Source organism: Onychostruthus taczanowskii, unplaced genomic scaffold (assembly GCF_017590055.1).
Source record: "Onychostruthus taczanowskii isolate IOZ18803 unplaced genomic scaffold, ASM1759005v1 scaffold6, whole genome shotgun sequence".
Taxonomy (NCBI): Eukaryota; Metazoa; Chordata; class Aves; order Passeriformes; family Passeridae; genus Onychostruthus; species Onychostruthus taczanowskii.
Genome location: NW_024503679.1, coordinates 18540718 through 18563174, shown reverse-complemented (window position 1 = coordinate 18563174; position 22457 = coordinate 18540718). Strand labels below are relative to the sequence as shown.

General features: G+C 45.5%; 1 protein-coding gene across 2 annotated transcripts in view; it reads left to right on the top strand.

Annotated features, from left to right (window-relative positions):
* The window catches only part of MAP1A (microtubule associated protein 1A), a 46312-nt gene that overhangs the window by 9817 nt on the left and 14038 nt on the right, over positions 1 to 22457 (top strand). Inside the window, exons 1-3 of one of the 2 annotated variants that reach the window (XM_041419007.1) lie at positions 5128 to 5159; positions 21406 to 21488; positions 21872 to 22012. Coding sequence is in view for 1 of the 2 variants with exons in the window: in XM_041419006.1 (XP_041274940.1) it covers positions 21406 to 21488; positions 21872 to 22012 (224 nt within the window). In the remaining variant the exon portion in view is untranslated. Of the gene's footprint in view, positions 1 to 5127; positions 5160 to 21405; positions 21489 to 21871; positions 22013 to 22457 lie in introns of those variants that run through there. The other variant, XM_041419006.1, reaches the window with a different exon arrangement.

The following is a 22457-nucleotide window of genomic DNA, read 5'->3' as shown; positions in this document are numbered from 1 at the left end:
ATCCTGTCCCCCTCCCTCTTCTGCCACCCTTCAGGGTGCTAAGGAGCTGTGCTGCACTCATACAGGCACACTGCTGTGCTCACTGTGCTTGGTGTTTGCCTCAGTCCCTCTTCTCATGTTCCTTCTGCCTTGTAGTACTGCTTGTGTTTGCTCCAGTTTTACATCCTTGATTTATAAACCTCTTTATCCTTTCCACTGAGAGTTCTAGACAGGTCATCTTCCATTGTTTTCCCTAAAGGTTTGCAGTTGCTGAGTTAAATTAGGATCACCATTTTTAAAACCTTATTTTCTGGGGCAAGAAGGACCAGAATGTTGCCGCTGAAAACTCACAGGGTTCATGAATTTGTTTAAAGTAGGAATTGGAAAAGAGGTTGGTAGCAGGTGCTGATGGTCTCTCTGGGCCTGCATTAGGGATGCTATTACACAAAAGTAAAACCTTACTTGAAGAAGAAAATGATACAAAACTAAATGGAATGGATGACTTGGGCTGTCCACCTTTAAACTTGCAAAATTCCACATTAGGGCTGCTAATTCTCAATAGCTCAGCTAATAAATACTTTTTGGGCCCTGAAGCATCAGAAAGATGAAAACATCATTCTCAAATTAAGGAAAAGAAGCCTAAATATGTAATGTTTTGTTATAGATAACAATAATAAAAATAATAATATATAACTGCACCTGCAAATCTACCTGAAAGAATAAAATACTTTAGGGATCAAAGGTTACTTTAAGTGAACTATACTGACAACCAAAGGGTTGCCACTACATTTCAGAAATGGTTATTTAAAAATAAGAAAACTTGACAAAAGTGGGAAACGCCTCTTTGGTCAAATTTAAGCTAACATACAGATTAAAAAGATACATATACCTGCAAATAAGAAAGGAGATAGGATGACTCTTTAAACAATTGCAGAGAAAGATACTGTACTCAGCAAAAATGAGTGTCCTTTAAATACATCCTAGTAAAGCCTGTAGAAAAGAGTAACAATTGCTGTACCTAGGCAGAAATTAAGATAGCCAAGAGAATTTTGGGAGTCATTTGCCAAAGACTTGAACAAGTCATCAGTTTGTTTGTTTGATTGAAAGCAGATAGCGTGTGGAAGTCAGTAACTGGATAGTCTAAGCAAAGAAATCTTCCAAATGCAAACAACTCCTCATACTTCTTGGCAGTTTTTTTCAGTCCTGTGTGCTGTGGTGAGAGCTTAATGCCCCTGCTCTTGGACGTGCTGTGATAGCCTTGTGCAGTGAGAGCTTGAAAGCTGGGATGAAGACTAATGGAGAGGTCAGTAGAACTCTGCATTTCACACAAAGGTGTGGGGAAATAAATATATTTTACTCAAATTAATATCTGGGCTATGTCTGGGTCAGGCCATAGTTATTCTTTGTCCCAAGGCTTTCAGAAGATAGTGTATTCTTGATTAGAATACATTTTCTTATTGAAGCCTTTGGCCTAGAGTTTTTAGGAAAATCAAATGGTTTTGAGCTTAAGATGGTAGACAGCTTGGAGCTTTTGTTCAGAGAAACATTTTAGACTTTAGACTCATTGTAAGAATTATGCTTTAGCTGTAGTTCTTGATATCTCATTCTTCATAAAAACATACAGCCTTCATTTATATAAAACTGTTTTAAACATCATAGTAGAGAAAAACATGGAGATGTGACCCTTGCATTTGAAGATAACAAAAAAAACATTTCAAGAACTGCCTTTTTATATTTAAGCTGGCCTAGGGAAAGACCCTGTCTATAGCTTATTATTATTTATGATCCAGGACATTCCTGTCAGTGTGATACTGGCTAACGTGTGTAGTCATTAAATAAGCATTCACATTTTTAAGTTTAATTCCATGCTTAATTCCATATCCTCGTCAGAAAGAACTACACCTAACACCACAGGAAACTTTGTGGCCTTTTCAAAGCCACGAGGACAGGGAAAAGCCCAAAGACAGGATCTTTGTTTCAAACCATAGTTGTCAGTTTGACAAAATGGAAAAAAGTGGTTTGAGGGTTTTTTGCATAAATAGGGAAAAACTCCCTGTCTCTTTTCTAATTCAATACCTAAAATAAATCTGTCCTTGCATCAGAGAATAATAGTGTCTTTAACCTTTCATGTTTGAGTGGTCGTTGGAATTGAACCTGAATGAGCCTCATCACGGTCCTGGTGCCTGGTGTGAGGTTCCATAACTGTGAGATGAATCTCCTGATCTCCTGAAGGACTGGAAATGGAAATTACCTTGATCATAGCTCTAGGTCTTCCTGGTAGAAGCTCAGAGCCCTTTTTTTAGGAACTGGAAGAGCCTTGAAGATCGGTGAGTGCTTCCCTTACTAGTTCCCTTTTGCTTTTGGTGACTATTTTTAGGCTTATTGCTAAATGTTGTTTTCTTTAAAAGCTAAAAAGAAGAGATTATCTGCAGCTGCTACCTGATCATATGAAGGCAGGAGGGCTGCCTCAGAGAACACGTGTGCAGGAGGCTTCTTAGGCCACTTAAATAACAGGCACATGGTAAAGGCAGCAGCTGCTTTAAGAACCTCTGCAGTTTTCAGAAGTGTTGTGCTGATCAAACAGTACACTTATGCCAAGAAGTGTGCTTTCTGAAAACCACCATACCTTGAAAATTACTTTTGCTTTGTAAAAAAACATTTGCAAAGTATAAAAATACGCATTCCAGTTTGCTGGGGTGGGAACACGTAACTAAGAGTGGAAAGTGAGAGGGAAACTAGAGACAGTAGATGCACCTTCCTTCAGTCATTCATTTCACAGAGATAGCTGTTTCTGATGTAAATGCTCAATAGCAACTGGAAGATGCAAAATTTTTGTGACTTATAAAGAAGTATTTTGAGGCAAAAGAGAAAAGAGCATGACATATTGTTGAAACAATATTGTTTCCTGGTAAAATAAGATCCTGGATGGAAGATAACAAATTGGTCTGTTTATATATTAAAAAGGTTTTAATGCACTTAAGGATATCTGGCTAATTCATGTTTTAAGTTGTACTTGCATGAGTTTTAATAGGAAGGGATTTCGAAACTATTACTAATATCAGGAAATGTCCTGATTAGACAGTAAAATCTAATTTTGTTGCTTGAAATAGAATATATCAATATTTTTAACAAATCAGTGCAGAAGGAGATCATGCTGCTCCAAATATCCTGCTAGGGACTAAATTTGATCACTGTTGTAGTGGGCGTAGAAAAGGAAAAGGCTTGCAGAGCTGTGTGTCACTGTATAAAATGGCCTGGGGTATATGCCCTTCCTGGGTGTGCAATGGGAGCTGCCATTCTGGAGTGCTCTGAAAAATCTGCTGATGGCAGTGGAATTTCCAGTGTGGGTCATTTCTAGACCCAGACTATGTAATCCCCTCCCTTCCCTCCTGCACCATGGGCACTGCTCTCTGAAGTGACAGACATGTCTCAGTGTCGTGGGTTTGTTAGAAAAGACCCCAAGAACTGCCCAAGGGATGAAATTGTCCCTGGGCTACCCACTTGGGGCAGTTCTTACACTGAAGTGGATGATGTTAACTCAAATATCTAGTTTACATGAAGCAATAATAGCAAATCCATCCTCCTGCTTTGTCTTCAGCACTGCTACATAGCAGCACCTTTAAGGAATATCCTTTGCTTTCCTTGTGCTTCTTTGAACTGAAAAAGGGGACTGCACGTTTGGTTTGCAGACATCTGCATCTCCACCTGTTTACTTGGCTCTTTACTTCTGACTCATTTTTCACTTTGACTATACATAACTCTTCAACTTGTGTTATACTGGTTATAGTGGGATGACAAGTACAATGGGTAGTGATAATGACTGCCTTTGTTTCAAAGAATGTCCATGGTAGTGCACAGGGGACCCATAGCATGGAGCTATTTTCTTGATAGTTTGTCCTTTGAGAATATTTTAACCTTTGGTCTTTTTAAAATAGGATGCAATGTTACCTGTCCAAAACATACAGAAATCTAAGATCTTTGATCCAGTGCGTTGATTTTTTCCTCAGGTTTACAAATATTTGCCACTGATTGACATCATCTGAAAGCTACAGAAAGGAAGTTCTGGTTTGGGGTTTTCTTAACTTTTAAAACTTAAAATTATGTGATATTTTTATTTCTGAGCATTCCATTGTGTCTGACAGTCCTCCTAAAATCACTGAGGGAGACCTGCTGTGGAGCTGGCAGGACATCTCCAGCTCTCACAACTAATTCTGGAATCTAGAAGTAAACCAGCATCATGTGTAAGGCAAGCAGGGCAGTGAGAGAGTGGTTTCAGTTTTTGCTGGGGTGGGGGGGAGAGAATAAAAAAAATCACTATTGCCAACTAGCACACCATGAAGTAATCTGTATATTCCAACGCTGGACTGGGATGCCTGAGCCCAGCAAAGCAGAAACAAGGAGGCACAATTATTTGCAAGTGCTTTGGAGCTGATGCTGATTATGAAACAAGTTGCAAGGTTCTCAGAAAACAACATAAACATTTATCTGAAAACATGCTGGAAATAGGTCTCCAGAGGTCGAATGTCTGGTATTCTTGCCTCACTCATTCGCGTTCATTGTCTGTCCGGTGTGGTCCAAGCTCACTGCTGGCCCGTGTCCGTGCATCAGCAGCCGGGTGCTGGTGTGTGGTGTCAGGGACATCTGTCCCGCACTGGCTAGCTGGGGTGGCTCGTGTCCCTTGTCTTTAACTGGAGGAGCAGCTCTGCAGCTTCCAGTCTGACACACATAAGCCGAAGGCGCCTAAGGCGGGATGGGGAGCACCCCTCCGGGAGCCCGTGAGCAGAGAGAGGCCCGTGAGGCCTAAGAATGATGTGAGAAGCGTGCAGCCAGCACCGGAACCCGTGCTGGCTGGGGTTTGACCTGTGTCGGCTACTTCGGAGCGCGGGCCGCGGTTTTGACCCCGGTCGGGTGTTCGGCAGCGCGGGCCAGGATCTGGGTGCACGCCGTTGCCCGGAGGCCGGGAGCCAGAGCCCCGCCGGGCCGGCCGCGGCGCACCGCAGCAGGCAAGGCCGGCCGCGGGCGCTCCGCGGTGCGCAGCGGGTTAAGGCGCCCTGCGCACGGGCGGGGCCGCGGGCTCCTCCCGCCTCCGTGACACGGCAGCCGCTCGCCGCAGCCCGGGCCGTGCCGGCGCATCCTCCGCGCTCGGGGCAGCCGATCGGCGTCGCGTCCCGGCCAGGATGGTAGGTGCAGCTTCCTTCCCCACCGGCCTGGGGCGAGCAGCGAAAGGTGCCGGGGCGGTCGGGAGTGAGGAGCCCCGGTGTCGCGGAGGTTGCGGGATGGAGGCGGCGGCGCTTTGTTCGCGCTCGGATGCTGCTCATTGCTTTGGAAGACGTTGGTCGGCCGGGGAGGACGGGCCCTTCTGGGGAGGTAACGGGGGATATCGGTGACGGCAAGCGGACCTGTGCGGGCTCTGCGCTCCTGTGCGCGGTCCCGGTGAGCTGCTGGGGCTGCGCAGCCCTGGCAGACGCGCAGGTGAGCAAACGCACCTGCGCGGAGCGGTCATAGCGGGTGCGGGTTTATTTCCTTGGAATTTGGAGGGTTGAGGGGGATTAGTAACAAGAGGGGAAAGTGGCTGCGGATGGAGCTTGGGGTTTCTATGATCTGCGGACCTTCCCCCTTCTCAGCTGTTTGTGCTCGAATATAGGAACAAAACCCAAATTCCCCAGCTGCTCAGCTGTTTGCTGCACTTGTGTCGTTAGCTCAAACACAGAGAAAGATGTATGAAGATGGGTTTAGAGAAGAATCTGGAGAAAGTATTCTGCCTGTCAGGAACGTAAGGAGTCCTGCAGCATTATGTCTTTCCCAGTATAGTCTCTGACCCTGAAGATGGTGTGCTGCTGGAGAATGGAGGAGGTGGTACAAGGCATCTCACAGATGCTGCCTTTGGGCAGGGCTTGGCGAAAGACAGTATTAGAGTCTGTATCACCGTTCAGCTGATGCTGGAATGAGGCTAATGCCAGGCAGGAGGGGGGAGGGTTGTTAAGGTGGACTGTCATGCTATTGATTTGATGGAAGAGAGATACAAGGCCTGTCTTCTTTTGCAATTTCTCTGTCCTTTGGTGCGGCACACCCGCATATGAGTAGTCTTGAAGTAGCTGAAGTCTGACTTCCAGCTTCACAACACTACATTCTTTCAGTACAGGAAACCAAAAAGCATCCTAATGCGTCCAGTAAGTGGGAGAGGAAAAAGGGAAGGCTCCCCTAAAATGTGAGTGATGCAGTCTTTCTGTGGCAGCAGAGGGAGAAGATGTGGCTAATCTTGGAGCTGATTTTCATCCTAGTAGGCTATAAGCAGGAATTTCGTGCTTAAGAAATGATAATAACAAAATGCTTTCTTTTTCCTAGCAGTAGTCCTTTGTCATCCCTCACCTTGCTGGGCTGCCCTTGTAACACAGAGGGATAAGGGGCCAGCTGTCTCTTTATCATTAGCTCTCCTGCATTACCAGTGGTACTGTGTGATGATGACACCTCTGCAGTCACAGACACATGAGGTTCTATTTTAATAGGGCATCTCTGGCATTCATTAGTGTCGCCACCAGCAAGCTTCTTGTTAAAAGTGCTAAATTATCTGTATGCTAGAGCTGAAATGTGTTGAAGTATTTAAAAATATGACCTTTTATCTCCAGGGTTCAGAACTAAAGGAGCAAGAGCATGGTTTGGCACTTTGCACAGACATGGGTATGTGACCATGAATATCTGTCAGACACTGTTGTTTTGGCTAAGAGGGAAAAAGAGAAGAAGCAAAACCTTGTTAACCAGGGAGGGAGCAATGAAGTCAGTAGTGATGCCAACAAAAGCTTTCTTAATATAGAAGAGTGGGGGCTGAGAGTGATCAGACTGGGACTGTAAGTGATGTAGGGAGGGGAAAAAGGAGGGAGTGATAATCAGTGTGTCATTGATCATACAGTGAGCTTGGAGGGGAGGAGCATGGCTGCTGCACACTCACACACGCAGGAACACACGCACACACACACTGCGGCAAATTCTGCAGCTGGTGCCTGCTGGCTTGTGACTGCAGAAAAAACAAGCTCCGGTTTAAATTCTCTGATCTCAGAGACGAGGCTGTTTCTATTCCAAGTTGCTCTGGTTCCGCTGTGAAAAGCCCTGCAGGCTGGGCACTGTTCCAGAATGACAGGGATTCCTCTTTCTTCTGGTGGGGTAGGGCCCCTTTTGCTGTGTCAGGTCAGTACCCTCTCTGTCTCCTTGACAGCTCCATACTGGTTGGCTGCATCCAGCCTCTGTGCCTGTCCTTACAATTTCTCCAGCAAGTAGTTATTGAGTTGGGACACATTTTTTTTCTCCCCTGCTTTCCTTTCGTGTGATCTGGCAAGGCCGAGCTGTGAGACCTTCTGCCCTACTCCCATTCTGCAGTGAGAGAGATATGTAGCTTTGCAGTAGTTTCTTTCCTGACAAAACAATCCACCTCCTGTCGTGTCCTTTTGCCACTCTTCCTCATTGTCTATCGTGCTGGTGTATCTGAGTCACATCTTCAGCAGGTGTGGTGGTAAATGGATGGTAGATTGAATCACAGGAGCATGGTGAGCAATTGCCAGCTCTTTGGTGAAAGCAGGGAAGCTGCATGTGTGTGAACAAGCGGTGCAGTATGTCTCCAAGGGGCATGGCTGGACACCAGGGAAGCACAGAAGAGAGGATCCTCAGCACGAGTTTCTGTGGGATGTAGCTTGTGCTCTTTGTACATGTTCAGACACAGACCTTCCTAGGTAACTTCTGGGATGCATCTTGCAAAGGAAGAAGAAACTCAGAAGCACATAAAGGTACAGTAATACATTCCTGTGATAGGTGTCTGAGTACAGAGATCTGAGTGGGTGCTGCTTCTAGCAGAGCCCAGAGTGCTTGCTGCAGGCATTATCACAGACTTTCCACTGCTCCTTGATGGGCAGAAGAGAGAGGCTCCCAGTCCTTGAGAGGAGATGCTATGGGAGCCCAAAGCAGTTCAGGTAGTCTGGTTAGTACAGAGACCTGACAATAGTAGCTAGTTTAAAACACAGGGAGTATCTTCCAGCCTGTGAGTTAGGCAAAAGTACCTGGGGAAGAAAGTGATAGAGACTCTCCATAAGACCAGAAACTGTATGGGAGGAAGGAGAGCAAGCTATGTGTAAATGAATGCCAAAAACTTAAATTTAAGCGAGAGCTTACTGAGATGGAAAAAGATTTATTTTTCTTTCCCTCTCAAAACTCATGAACTTTCTGGACTCCAACACCAGCACAGGAGCTGTTGACAGGAAACATTAGAGAAAGTATTGAGCTAGTTTGATTCTAACTTCTTAGCTTGTATTTTTTTTTTCTCCATCCCCTTGGAGGTGCTTGGGTGCATAGTATGAATTCCTCTTACAAATACACCTTCTGTGTTTGCCGTAAACACTTTCCTTCTAAAACACTAAAAATGTTTCAATTAGACATTGAAATTAACAAGCTTCTAGCAGTTTTGTGAAAGTTGGTGGAGCAGGCAGGTGATCAGTCAGTGCCTTATGGGAGCAGTGCACATCTGTTTGTCCTGCACGCCAGCTGTCAGCACATGGCTGTCTCTGAGCGTGCTGCCACTTGCACAGTTGGTAGTTTTGGCTCACAAGTGGAGCTGGCAGTATGGCAGTGGACAGCAGGGAATGTGGAGGGAGCTGGGATTATGGTGGTGGAACAGAGAAGGGTGGACACACAAAAAGCAGCTTCATTAGTTCATGCTTTGCTGTGCCTAAGCTCTGTGGATTGTTTTTACCTTTGCTTCACAAAGAAATGGAGAAAAATTTCTACATGTGGTTACTTTAAATAAGTTTTCTTCCTCTCATAGCTTCCTCTCCAGGATCTCAAAAGTTAGTATTGATGGCACAATTAGTTATGTTTGCAGCTCTTCAGGAACTTTCTGATGCTTTATTCACAGATGAACGTGAGCACTAATCTCCTTGGCCAGCAGGTTCTTAGTTCTCCTGAGACAACCCTTGAAGTCTTGCTTGACCAGTTTCTCAAATGCATAGAATATTACTGGGTTGGCTTGGGGTTTTTTTGGTTTTATTTTTTAATGGGGAATACAATTTTTATTAATTTCTGCTTTTCTGGAAAGCAGCATTATCCCAATATCAGTATTTGGGAAGATATTAGTGAACCCTTTCTTTGCTCTTGAAAGTAAAGGCTTGAATATTTCCTCCAAGAAGTTGAAGGCTGAAAATCACCAGCTGAAGGAGACTTGCAAATTGCAGAGGGGCAAGATTCAATACGCATGTCTGTTATCAATACATAGCTACTGAATAACATTTCAGTAGCTACAAAGCTCCTGAATAACATTTGTCTCTCTTTGCACGTGTTACTGTCATTCATGCACCTTCTTGTGAAGCACTGAAGTCTTTGGCAATGTGCTAGAACCTATCTCGGGGCTGTAAAAGTTCAGTGCTGTTTTTCACAACATGCTATAGCTACAAATGAACTGTGTTTAAAAAGCATGGCAGCATAACTGGCTTCCTCTACTGACTTTCAAGTTGACAAATTCAGTTAATTGCTTTTGCACTTTGCTAACCTTTTATTTCACTGAGATATCATCTGTCCATTCTCTATTAAGCTTCAATGTCAAAATTTTAAGTAATTGAGGAGAAAAACTGGAAGGAAAAGGCCATTAGTGCCTCCCTTTTGAAAATTGTCTGAGCAATGTTGGTCTGTCATCAGGCACTCCACATGTTCTTAGAAGAGAAATGGGCAAGAAGCCAGTGATTTATCTTCTGGGTGACTAGATTTATGTTCTGAAAAGCTTGCTAAAAATGGATTAAGAGGGGTAAGTTAAGTTGCAGTACTTAGACAGAAATCCAGACACTATCCAAGCCGTGGAAGAAGTCAATGGCCTCCATCAACAATTACTCCTTTGCACAACAGTAAAGCATTGGACAGGGTGGCTCTCTGTGCCTTTGACCCACGTAGCATCTTTCTGAAGAATCAGCTTGCAGGCTGATAGGTATAAGCATAATATGTGTTTTGGCCCAGTTCTTGGTTGCTAGATTTATGTGTGAGTTTTATTTATTATGGCTTTTCTTTCTTGCTGTTGGTCCACACTCAAAGGCAAAGACCATTGCTAAGGAAGAGGGAGGCATGGGAGCAAGAAAGGCTTCCATCCTGCTTGGCTCTGAGGGAGCTGAACAAGTGAGAGGCCCTGAGAGAAGCATTTGTGGTGATGGAAGCCTCTCCTGGTCCTTTTTATTCTCCCTGGTTAGTAAGTTCAGTTCCTTATTCCACCTATAATCTGCAAGCTGAAAGGGACCTGGCTAGCTGGGGTGGCGTTGGGAAGCAGGGGCTCCTGAGGTGAAATAAGACTTAAGTGAGCTCGTTTCAAGCAGACTGGTGAGAGGCAGTGGCTGAGAGGACATAGAGGGGAAGATGGCCTGGACTACTCTGCTAGAAACCTCCCTGGCTGCTTCCAAAGCCCTCTGCCTTCAGTGCAGGACGAGCCCTGTGCTTGCTGGCAGAAGGGACAGGAGGCCTTGAGGTTCTCCACTTTGAAATAACTTTTTGTATCATGTTCATTATTGCTGTACTCCACCACAAATCAAATCCCAGGCACACAGACCATGCAGAGGATCTGTCAAGGATCAACTAGATCCAAGAGTGCAAAGTCAAGATGCAACAAAGAAAGCTGTTGGCAGAGGAGAGCTGATTTTTCTCAAGGGCTAGCAGGGTGCAGTCCTGTGCTTCACCAACCACCTCAGCTGCTCAGAGTTCACAGCTGGTTTAATATCTGTATCTTCATGAAGGCTGACATTCAGAAGGTCATCCTAAAAGCAAGCAAGCAAGGGAGAGAAGAAGAGCTACTTGGAATGAGACTGTTAATAGTATGGAATAGGAATGAGGTTTAAAGAGTCTAAACAGTTGCTGTAAGTTAGAGGCAGGACTCTCTTCCAGAAATTTGGCATCTCAACAGGGAAACAGGAAGAAATATCAGAGTTATTTCCCTGTGTGTGCAGCCATCCCCTCTTTTGTTCAATTAAGTTCTCCCTGCCTCAGGCAGTTTATTTGTCATATTGATCAGTTGAGGGGGAAAAAAAAAAGAAATAGAGCAGGTCATCATGAGCTGCTGGGCCTCCAAGTCAGTCAGAGTCAGCATTACCCAGATACTTCTCAACTAAGAGAAACATGTAGTTTCCTTCAGTCTGTGCTATGTTCTGGTTGTAAGAGCATGTGTTCTGGGAAACATATTCTTATTAAAATTAAGCTGTCCAACTTCATGACTTACAGGAGTCAGTCTGTGGAAGCCGAAAGATCTCTGGAAGCTGGAACAGGGGATCTGCCTCGGTGCCAATGGGAGTGGTTTTATGGAACCTCTGTTTCAGGGACTGGCAGCAACTCCTAGCTGGAGTCCAACTGACACAGGAATGGGAAACATTAATTTGGTTTCCAAAGGGACTAGCTGTAATAAGTCTGTCAGGGGTTGGTGCAGTGAGGACACCAGATAAGAGGGTGTCTTAAGTTGTGTTTAGGTTTTCTTTTGTGGATTTAGCTGGAGGCATTTCAGAAGTCACAGCTTCGGCTCCTCACATAGCTGGAGGCCGTGTCTCTGTGCAGGGCTTCATCCCTGATTTACGTGAATGCCACACACTGTTCCTCAGCAGAAGGATGCAGGGCCTGCATGAGTCAGCAAAGCTGCTGCAGGGAACAGAATATTTTCTGTGGGCAATCTAGCACCTGATAAGCTAGGTAGAAATGCTCACCTTATCATTATCTCAGTGGTGGTATAACTTCCAGTTGCAAGGCAGTAGCTTCTGGAAATACGTGAAACTGTTTCCAAAGTGAGTACCTGCATCTTCAATTAGTGGTTCTAAAATGGTTGAGCTATCAAATTGCTCCTTAGCATAAGAGTGAGACAGTATGTGCAATTAGGGAGCCAAGAGATGGTTGCTATGGTTGACATGGTATAGAAATAGAGGTTGCCTGGGAGAGGAGCTCTAGATGGCATGAAAATATCACAGGCAGGAGGGAAGATGGGAAGCACAGGCGTGTGGTTAGCAGAAATATCTCCTGGGATATGACAAGTGCCCACAACCTCCCACACCTTAAGGAATATTTCATTTCCTTCTCTTGCCCTGCTGCTGGTTCACCTTTGTAGTAAATCCCCAGGAGGCAGTCAGTCATTTCACAGAGCCTGCTCTTACCTTAAAGCATGAACAGTTCTCCTGGCATGCAGTAACAGTATGGTAAGGTGAGTTATGAAATATCTCCAGCATTATACATGAAAAGAAACCTGAGAACACTTTCAGGTTCCTCAGCCCTCTTCATGCTGACAGATTCAGCAATGTTTCTAGAAACAGATCTTGTTCTCCTTCACTGCTGCCTGGTCCTCCCAGAGATATTCTTCTTTCTACTGGCTTACTGCTGTGTTTTACCTTTCTCTGTCCCTCCTAGTATGGTTCTCAATTAATTTCACTTTTTCACTCTGTTCCTGTTGAGAATCTTTTTTTTTGTTTGTGGAACTGTGTTGCTGATGCTGTCTTCTTTCTGTAGCCTCTTAAACTAAGTTCTCTGATTGCAGATTTCTGCAGCTTTTGAGGCTTTTGCTCTGCCTCTGAGCTGTTCTGAAGTTTGTGCCTTTTCTGTCCCAAATCAGATGCTCTTTTCTTTTCTGGTGTTAGCGCCTCACAGCTCCTCTTACACTGAGAGAGTTGGAATGTGGCAGTTTTGTGGAAGTGTATCTGTGGCTGGTTGTCCTGTTTGTCCTCCTGAAGACAGCTGTGCAGGTGTTGTGGTTGGAAGGTTGAGATGAAGCCCTCAGAGGAGCACAGAACGCGTCACCAGCTCTGCTCTGCCTCCCCTGATGCTCCTGCACGTGCTGTGTGCTTCTCTGCTCAGCCCTCTGTGCTGCTCTGCCTAGCTCCCCGTCACCCTTTTGTCCAGGTACAGAGCCACGCAGCAGGAGAGCCTTGGTGGATGTGTGGTCATAGTGCAGAGAGGGTGCTCCTCTGCCTTTTACTCAGCTTCAATATAACTGCAATATGAGCAGTAGTGGTCAATATACCACGTGTTCCCCAAATTCCCCTCAGTCTGCAGCTGGGATATTAGCTAAAGCCAAAGCCAGTATCTGGAGATTTGCCCTTGTTAATAGGACTAAGTTGGTGTGGGTGTGCTTTCAATCCAAATAGAATGCTTTGCTTCATAAAGATGTTTGAATTATCTTCCTTCTCTCTGCACACTGCTTTGTTTATTCAGTTCCTTCAGATAAGGCACATCTCCTATTGCAAATTCACAGGACTTTATTTCAGTAGTGCTGTGTTTTTAACTGTGTGACTTGGTATCTCAATATGAAAAATCATCAAACACTATTTTGAAATTTTCATAAAAAATAAAAACTCATACATATAATATCTTCCTGCTTAAACACCATTGACTTCCCTTTGTTTTCTAGACACAGTTTAAAATCCCTCATTTTATGCCCTGGTTACATCTGTGGCCTATTGGGTGATGATTTCCACTGCTCCACAAACAGCACTTGGCTCTGCCTTGGCCCTCCTTGACAGGGGCTCAGCACTTTGCTGCAGTATCTTGCCTCCCAATTTTCAGATGATTTTCATATTTCTGTTAAAAATATATTTCCCTTTGCTGGTACACAATGAGTTTCTCTGGGAAAAGCACTAAAGATCCCCTTTCAGGGGACAGGTTTTTTGATCTAGCCATTGACAAATAAATATTTCTCTATTTCTGCACCGTGTTTGAAGACCTAAAAATAGGAAGTGTATGAAATAGATCTTTGCAGTAGACTTTTTTCAGAATATGAGAGGCAGACCACTTGCTGCTGGACCACAAAGCACTGTCTGAAGCCAGCTCCTCATCATTCTCAGATGCTGAATCACACTAGCAAGCTAAAACTACAGCGCTTTCCCAGTAATCTTACGAAAATAAGTAGCTACTGCAGCTGTCACGTGTTGTTGTGTCAGGAGGGAAGGAGGCAGTGAGACAGCCCTTTTGCTGTGAATCCCTAGTGATCTGGCTAAGCCCTTTGCTCTGCTCATCTCTGGAAAAGCAACAAAAGCCGGATGTGCCCAGAATTTCTGGGACCACTGCATTGCCTCAGGCTCTGGAAGGCAGTGGTTAGGCACCACTGCACAGCAGCCACCCACCTAGGACTCAGAATGTCTCTTAGCCTTTTCTGTGGGGTTTCTGCCAAGTTCTAGCTGTATTCTTCACCTGGTGTCTCTCTCCTTACCTTGCCTGAGAGTCTCCTCTCGTCTGGCACAACACTCTCATTAAATGGTAAGGAGGAACAGAGTGGGACTTGTCCTGTCATTGTGGTAAACACATACAGGTATATCCCTGGGGTGGGAGAAACTGTGCTTAAGATCCTGAGCTGGAACCACCACGAGGACCTGAATCCAACAATACAGCCAGTACATAGCCAACAATCCACAATTGTTGGCTATGTGCTGGCTGCCAAAGCAGATTTGTGTTTATTTTTTAACTCCTGAACATACCTCCCTAGCTGGCAGAGCTTCTCGGTCTGTCTCAGCCTCAGCTGGTCCCATCTGCCAGCTGTACTCTGTTCAGGTTGCCTGCTGGAGGAAGGGACTGTGTGCTCTTCAGGTTCTGGGGGTGTGATATTGCCTCCAACAAGGGCACGTTGACTCCTTTCCCTCGCTGCTGGACAAGGTGGGGCAGCCCTGGTGTGGCACAGGAGTGGGGCATAGTGCGGCTGGACACGGGACTGCGTATCTGCACAGACAGGATGAGAGGCAGGACCCTGCCCAGAGTTCAGTGCAGAACCTGTTCTGCTGTTCCTCTGGCCTTTACAATCTCCCTCCCAAGGAGCTGTGGCTTGCTGTACTTGGTACAGTCCTGGAGTGCTGCTGAATGACTGTGTTGTTTCATTCTCTGAATGGACACCAATTGGGGCTGGGTCCTTTTTCTTCCATTGGCACTGAAGAAACTGCAGTTGGAGACTTCACAGCCTCAGAGTGAGAGAGTCAGTTACTATTTCAGTGTTATTATGTAATTTCAGAGTGAAGGAAATGGCAGTCTTTCAGCTTGCACTAGCTCTGCAAATACATGCTCTCTAAGAACCCTATGCATGGTTTGACTGTCTTCAGAGGTGGACTTTGTTCAATAAACATCAGGAAGACCACATGATCCCAGGCTCAGCTCTTTGCTGAAGTGTAGCAAAAAGGTACTGAGCCATAGCAATATCTAGGATCTTCTTGTTAGAGTCTTTTCAACAGTGTCCCCTTGAAGAGGGATGTCCATGTCAGCTAAGACAGCCAGAAGTGAGAAACAGTCAGTTTTTAATCACTGTGGCTTGTGAGCCTTGATAACATTTTCAGACTCTAAAATGTCTGTATTTTTATCAGTTGGTGTTCACTTTACAGGTAGAACCTGGCCTGATAAGCCTGATAAATAATTTTGGGGACAAAGAAGGGGGGAAGGCCTAAGGCAGGTAATGAGGGATAAAGAATGCACCTTGGGTGGGAAAGGGCTGATTTCTATGTGGTCAGACAAGCGGTCTCCATCCTCTGGATAGCAAAATTGTGGGAGCTCTACATCCCAGATTTACCTGCTGTCAGACAGGTACACAGACTGGTAAGTGAGATCCCTGCCCTGAGTTTTCTTTTATTGGCTAAACAGTCCCACCTGACTTCCCCTCTCATCAAGATGTGCCCGTCCTTTAATCACCTTTTGGCCCCTGTGTTCATTCATGACTGATTTCAGCACAGTCACCTGAAAGATGACCCAGTGCTCTTGCCTAAGGCATCATTTCACAGAGGTGAGAAACTGAGTCCTGCAGCCCTGACACTTGGTCTCTGATTTCAGCATGGTGAGCTGTAAGTGTGGTTCTTCCAGTCCTGATTAACAGAATAAGATGTCTGAGATTTGATGGTCTGAAAGATTAAAGAAAAGAACAAGTAGCATCTTGCATATCTATTCTTGACAGCTCTTCAGACTAGCCCAAAATTTATTCTGCAGCTACAGGGGCTTTAGGTGTTTCCATTTAAAGTAGCAGAACACAAGGATCTGTGCTGTCAGCATGACCTCCTTTTCTGCCTCTACAGCCATCTGTCTGTTTGTAGGATCATCTCTCTCTCTCTCTCAAGCATCCTGTTTGTCACAGTTACCCCAGTGCACTGTCCTTCCTTCCAGCCTAGCCTGACCACCACAGAAGAGCTCTCTCTACCTGGCTGCTGAGCACTAAACCCTCAGCATCTGCTCCTCTGTTCTCTACCTCTGTCTCTTTGCAGGTGCAGCCCTGAATGGTTAGTTCATACCCACTCCAGAGTCAGTGTGCCTTTGCTCTTCACTTGCTATCCTCTGCCATAACCAAAGAAATTCTACACTCAAAGGACCATGTAATCAGAATGTGTTATTTGGAATGGACCTGTAGGGCTCACCAAGTCCAACTTTCTGCTCCTCACAGGTCTAGCTAAAATCAAACCATATGACTAAGAGCATCACTCAAATACCCCTTGAACTCTGATGGGCTTGGTGCTGTATCCAATTCCCCAGGGACCCTCTTCCCAAGGCTGCCCACTCTCTTGGTGAAGAACATTTTCTGATGTCCAATCTGAACTCTCCTGATGCAACTTCATTCTATTTCTTCACGTACTAGTGCTGGTCACCAGAGAAGGGAGATCAGCAGCTTCTCCTCTGCTGCCCTTCTTGAGAATGCTGTGAACAGCAATGAGGGGACCCTCAGCTCTTCTAGTATGTGAGCTATACACAGTTTTTAAAACAAACAAAAAAGAATTCTGACTTTTCTTCCCTTCTCAGCATTAGTAATGGAAATCCATCCTCTAGCCCAGATTAGCTGTTGTACAAACCTCTGGGATGTTTTGTGTAGTGCCTCCATGGTCAGGAGGAGGCACCCATGGGTGGCTGCCCTGTAGGAAGGTGCTGTATGTGTCTTCTGAGGGCCTTTGGGTGGGGGTGATTGTTGCAGATATTTCTGCACCATGGTAAGAAATGTGATCTGTGTGGAGAAGGAAAATGCCCTGTCTCTTTTCTGAAACCTTACTGTGGTTGTGAACGAGGTGTGTTTGTGCATTAAATATTTCCATATGTTTTAGTGTTTCCATATCTTATGCAGCAAGCACTTTGTGTGGGTAAAAGACAAGTAATGCCATGAGTCAAAACTACTTAAAAGACAGACATCAAGTTATCAAACAAATATATGGTCATCTTTGTGCAGCATTCAGAGGTAAAGTACAAGGGCTTCATGATTTCCACTACTAAATACAAAGCTGATCAGTACAGTAATGAGGAAGAGACACGGAGGTGGCTAAATTTATAGATGACGCAGTTACTGAGATCTAGAAAAGTCTGTGAGGAACTTCAGCAACTAAATTGCACAGTCATGGTGTCTATTAAATTCATTGTCAAAAAAAGCAAAATCAAGCACACTAAAGAAATTAAATCTTCTCGACTCCCTAAAAGAGCTTAATAAAGAGTTTCATGGCAGGGTGAAATTTGGATGTCACTGTGTACCCTAACTGAAGATGCTGATTTGGTGCAAAGCTAATCTTAGGTTATGTTATGATGCATAAAAACTAGGGTGGAGAATAATACAGAAAATACAATAATGACACCCTGTGAATCTTCTGTGCTCCTTCTTGTATACTTCTGTTCTTCCTCATCCCAGTGGCCATAGGGATAGATGACAGCAGTTCCTAGGGACTAAAGAAACTCTCCTCCAAAGAAACAAATGGTAAAGACCAGGGTCTTTCTGCCTTGGTGGGGACATGATAGATGGGAATGTTTCCTGGAAGTGCATGTGCACAAGGATCATTGCAGAAATCAGAATGTGCCTGAACACACAGAGTCTGGGCTCATACAAAATGAGAAGTGCAATGCTACTGTAGAGAGGATATTTATTTAACGTAGAAGCTTTTGAGTATAGTTGGAGAGGGCTGCACAGGGCCCTCTGTGCAGCCAGAGGGCCAGAGATCTGTGTTCAGGGTGCACCTGGAGATGAGCTGTGTCCAGATATTTGTTCCAGGTAAATTGAAGACAGCAGTCTTCAGGAGCCTGAGAAGGATATTCTTGTACTGGTCAATGGAATGGAGGGATTTTCCCATTTGCAATGCACACATTTCACTGTGATAGAGCTGTAATAAGGACAAATACCTGGAAGTGACCTGAACAGCATGCTTCCAGCCACCATGTCTGCGATGTCAGTCATACTGCTACACGTTCCTGGTGCATATGGTTTTTGTTAGCGAGAGGAATGATGTGCCAGGCTGTGCGTTTAAATCCTATGTCTGTGCAGCTGCTACCACAGGCTGTATAAAGTGGCCAGCAAAGGGCTTCTCAGCCTGAACAAGCAGGTGGGTTCAGGGAGGCCTTGAGTGTGCGCCCTGAGCCGGGCATGGGCTGGCACTGCCCCAGCGTGGGGTGAACAGGGGCTGGGCATGGGCCCCTCAGGGCACTGTGCTGCTGCCTGACTCACAGTTTGCAGTTCAGCCTGGAGTTCATGTGCTGTTCTGCTTTGCCTCTAAATTTAGTTAGAAAACAGTTTGGGGTATTGGTGTGCCTGGGTCCATTGGTGTTCAGTGAGTCCATGTTTCTGGAAATGGCCTATCTGTACAGCTCTGCTCCGGTATCCTCCTGAGATAAATCAACTGGTGCAACTGAACAGAGCCAATCTACCCCACAGCATGTCAGGAGCAAAGCTATGGAGGGCTGCAGTGCTTCACAATGTCACAGAACTGGTAAACTGTAGGCTGGAAGGGACTTGGGATTGTCTAGTCCAATCACGTTTGTTCAAGAAGGGCAAGCAAAAGCAGATTTCCCAGGCCTGTATCCAATTGTGGTTTTAGTATCTCTGGAGATGGATGTTCCACAACCTCTTTGTACAACCTATTTCAGTATTTGACCACTCTCGCAGTAAAAACAGTGTTTTCTTGTGTTTAGATGAAATTGCCTGTGTCTTAATTTGTGCCTCACATTCTGTCACTGAGCACTACTGAGAGTGCCTATCTGACTTCCTCTTCTTCATTCCCTCCCATCAGGTATTTATTTATTCACATCGAAAATATCCCTCCCCCACACTCAGCCTCACCTTGTATGAAAACGATTTAGTCCCTTAATCATCCTCACAGCTCTTCACAAGACTCAGTCCTTCCCCATCTGCCAGCAACTACTGGCCCTGCAGCTTGAGCCTTCTCTTTCTTCCCCATGTGCAGGGGTGAGGGGCTGCTGGCAGAATGCTAACAGCCAGGCTTTGTTCACAGCCTGAGCAGGGACAGCTCAGCTGCCTGGGCTGGACCATGGCATGGCAGTGAGAAGCAGTGTTTTCATGCTGTTAGTGCTGCAGATGGGCCCCTTGCCTCTGCAGCTGGCACTGCCACCAGTGCTGCCCGGCCGGCAATCCACAGGCTGGCCTTCCCCCTGCAGCACTGGGCAGATGCCCACAGGCCTGGAAAGATGCCACAGGTGGCCACGGTGATTGCACTGTGCCCAAGAGCCCTCCCTGGCATGTGGCACAAGGACGAGGCTGCTGGTGTTGGTGCTGTGCACCACACAGTGTTCCCCGAGTGATGTGGGTAACCACTGCTAAAATTATGTCTGGGGTGTGCAGGCACCAAGAGGGCAGAAGCTGTGTCGCTTTGTCCCAGCAGTAATGTTGAAAAATGGGGGCAGATCACTTCTCTTGTGGAAGCCCCAAGCAGCAGGACTGGAGGTCCTGGCATGGGGAGCTGTGTGGATGCTGCACTGTGGATCCATGAGGATCCAGGGTGCTCCTTGTCAGCACTTCTGGGACATGAGCAATGCCTTCACAATTATCATTGTCTCAAGGATGACTGGGGTTTTGTCTCTTCTGGCTGCACAGAAAGCCCCTGGCCCCACTTCCTGGGCCCTCCTCACCTGTGCCTCCTCCCATGCTGCTCCCCATGGCTAACCTGCAACATCCCTGCTGGGCAGAGGAACTTGCCTCCCGGTGTCTCCAGCCGTGCACCTATTCCACATCAAGTGCCAGAAATGCCACTGAACTCAATGCATTTTGCACAGTGATGGTTTGGCTTTAGTCTGCAGGGATGATTTTTAGCCAAACTGAAAGACAAGTTCAGAAAGCAGCTAGAGATGCCAAGTTTAAATAATTCTGCTGAGAGCTTAGCTCTCTTTGGGTTGAAAGCTACCTTCTGGGCTTATCTGTCTGATTAATTGCTAGTCAAACATTCCAGTAAAGTGAGTTTGGTTTAAAGCTATGCTGAATATTGACCTTCATCCTTCCAATCCTTCCATCCTTTCCATCCTTCCACCAGATTGATAGAGCTATTTTAGAAGAACTGAGATCTGCCTAGAAAGAGGCAATGGGAGGTTGTGGACGGTGGAAAGAACATTGTCAGCAAGCAACAGTTGTCTGAAAGATGCAAAATAAAAATAGTTGGACTTCCAGTCTATATGAGGGATTAAAACCTATGAAAGTCTTAAACCCTATAAATTGTACATTCCAACAGTTAAGTTCTAAGTGTCTGGCTTTTTGAGTGGATGTAATATCCAGAGGTAGGTATTAGCAAAGACTGTAATCAAAAAAGGTTCTGTGCTGCCTGCAGTGACCAGGAAAGTGCTGCAGGAAGGTGCTGTATGTTGTCCTGCATCCCAGCACTGTCTGATGTGGGAATACAGCAGTGGCTCTGGTCCTGGCTATCAGCATGGCAGACACTCATTACCCTACAGTCTAATAATTTAATAGAGCCCTGGAATTGTGGTAGCATTTTGCCAAATATCTGTACAATGCCCATGCCAGTGTGAGCACACGAATTACTTTTCTGCACTCCAGGATCTTGTTTGCTCTTAAGATTCTCCTTTTTTTTTTTTTTTTTTTTTTTCCTAAATGGAAAGAGAGAGCAGAGTCCTGTCTTGTTTCCTATTTGTGCCTCTGACAGGAGAATGAGAATTCTTGTTGTCTAGGTACTTCCCATAGCAGCAGCTTAGGAGTGCACATTTGGATTAAAGAAAAATGCTTCATTAAAGAAAAAAACTGTTATGAATGAGTGGAGACTTGTTGCCAGTGCTGCAGCACTCCAGTGAAAGCTGAGTTGGCACCCACTGACTGGCTCACAGAGCCCTGTGCTGGCTGGGGTTTGGGCAGTGCTAGAGACATCTCTGTGGCAGCTGTGACGAGGCAAGGCACTTCTGTCTGGAAGGGGATAATTTGTCTGCGCCAGTGTTTACTGACACAGCCATCTGGCACAGGCAGGCAGCTCAACGTGCCTGGTTCTGGACTTCAGAATACATTGGAGCTGAGTGTGCTGATCCAGCGGAAGGATTTCTTTCCTTGTTGTTGAAAAGAGTTTGCTCTGTTTTCTGAGACTTGGGTATCAAACTGGATCTTGAATGCAAACTGCAGCCTTGCAATCAAACCCATACTGAAGTGGAATTTTTGACGCTAAAATACCAGTAGCTGGGTGCTGTCTCATCAGCTTCTATCATCCTGTCTAATCCTTTTTGTTTCCTCAGGCCAAAGAACTCTCCATCACCGGAGTGACACCCTGGATACGGTGATCCTGGTAAATCCTAATGTGGACAGCGTCGTGTCTGAGGTAAGGACCAGATGTGCCATCAAGTTCTCTCCACATCAGCTCTCCTGCCCTTGCTTGACATGGTGGTCATCATTATCACACTTTGCACCTTCTGGAGAGTGCAAACCTGCTGCGAGTCTGCTGCAAGGTGTGCTGAAAAGGCCAGGTGTTCTGGTCTTGCCAGTAACCAGGATATACACAGTAACTCTGATGTGACATGGAGCTGCGTTGGGCAGACAGTAGCAGTGTCTTCCATTTTCAACTTGTATGTAGAAAACGTAGGGTTTGGCTGTTTGTGAATAACGTGAGTTATCGCCTGTCCCTGGGATTGGGATTCTGGGTGCTGGTGGGGAGTACAGGTAAATTCTAACAGCAGCCCTGTGCCTCATCTCCTGTGTGAATAGGTCCGCTCACTTGTGTGTGATTCATCAGCCCACAAACTACTGATCCTGTGTGGTCAGAGCTCAGACCAGGAAGGAGACTTGGTCCTGCAGACAGGGACCTTCACTTACCAGAAGTTTGCCGAGATACTTTCAGATCCGGAGGTGAGTGTGAGCCGTAATCCAGCACATCCCCTCCTGGTCAGAGTGCACAGTAGAATAATGCAGCCTGCGCCCTCCTTCAGGTAATCTTCAGGCAGATTTGCAGACAGATGGGTTTGAAATCCAGCAAAAAATTGCATACTATAAATAATTAATGTTATTGTCTTGGGAATCGTGCTTTAACTCTCTGTCTTAAGTTTTCCAAGATGCAGGCATGGGTGATTTCTTTAAGTGTTCAGCTTGAAATAACCTTCCAGACTGGCTGTGCAAGGAGCAAACACTCAAAATTTCTTAAAGCAGTTCTTAACATAACTGTGGGCAGCTTCCAAAAACATTAAGAATTTCAAAGAGAGCATGGCTCTATGCATTGATTTTCCATGGGCTTTCAAACTACTTTTCAATCTACCCCCAATGTTTCCCATTGGTAAAGTGCTCATGATATCCAGTA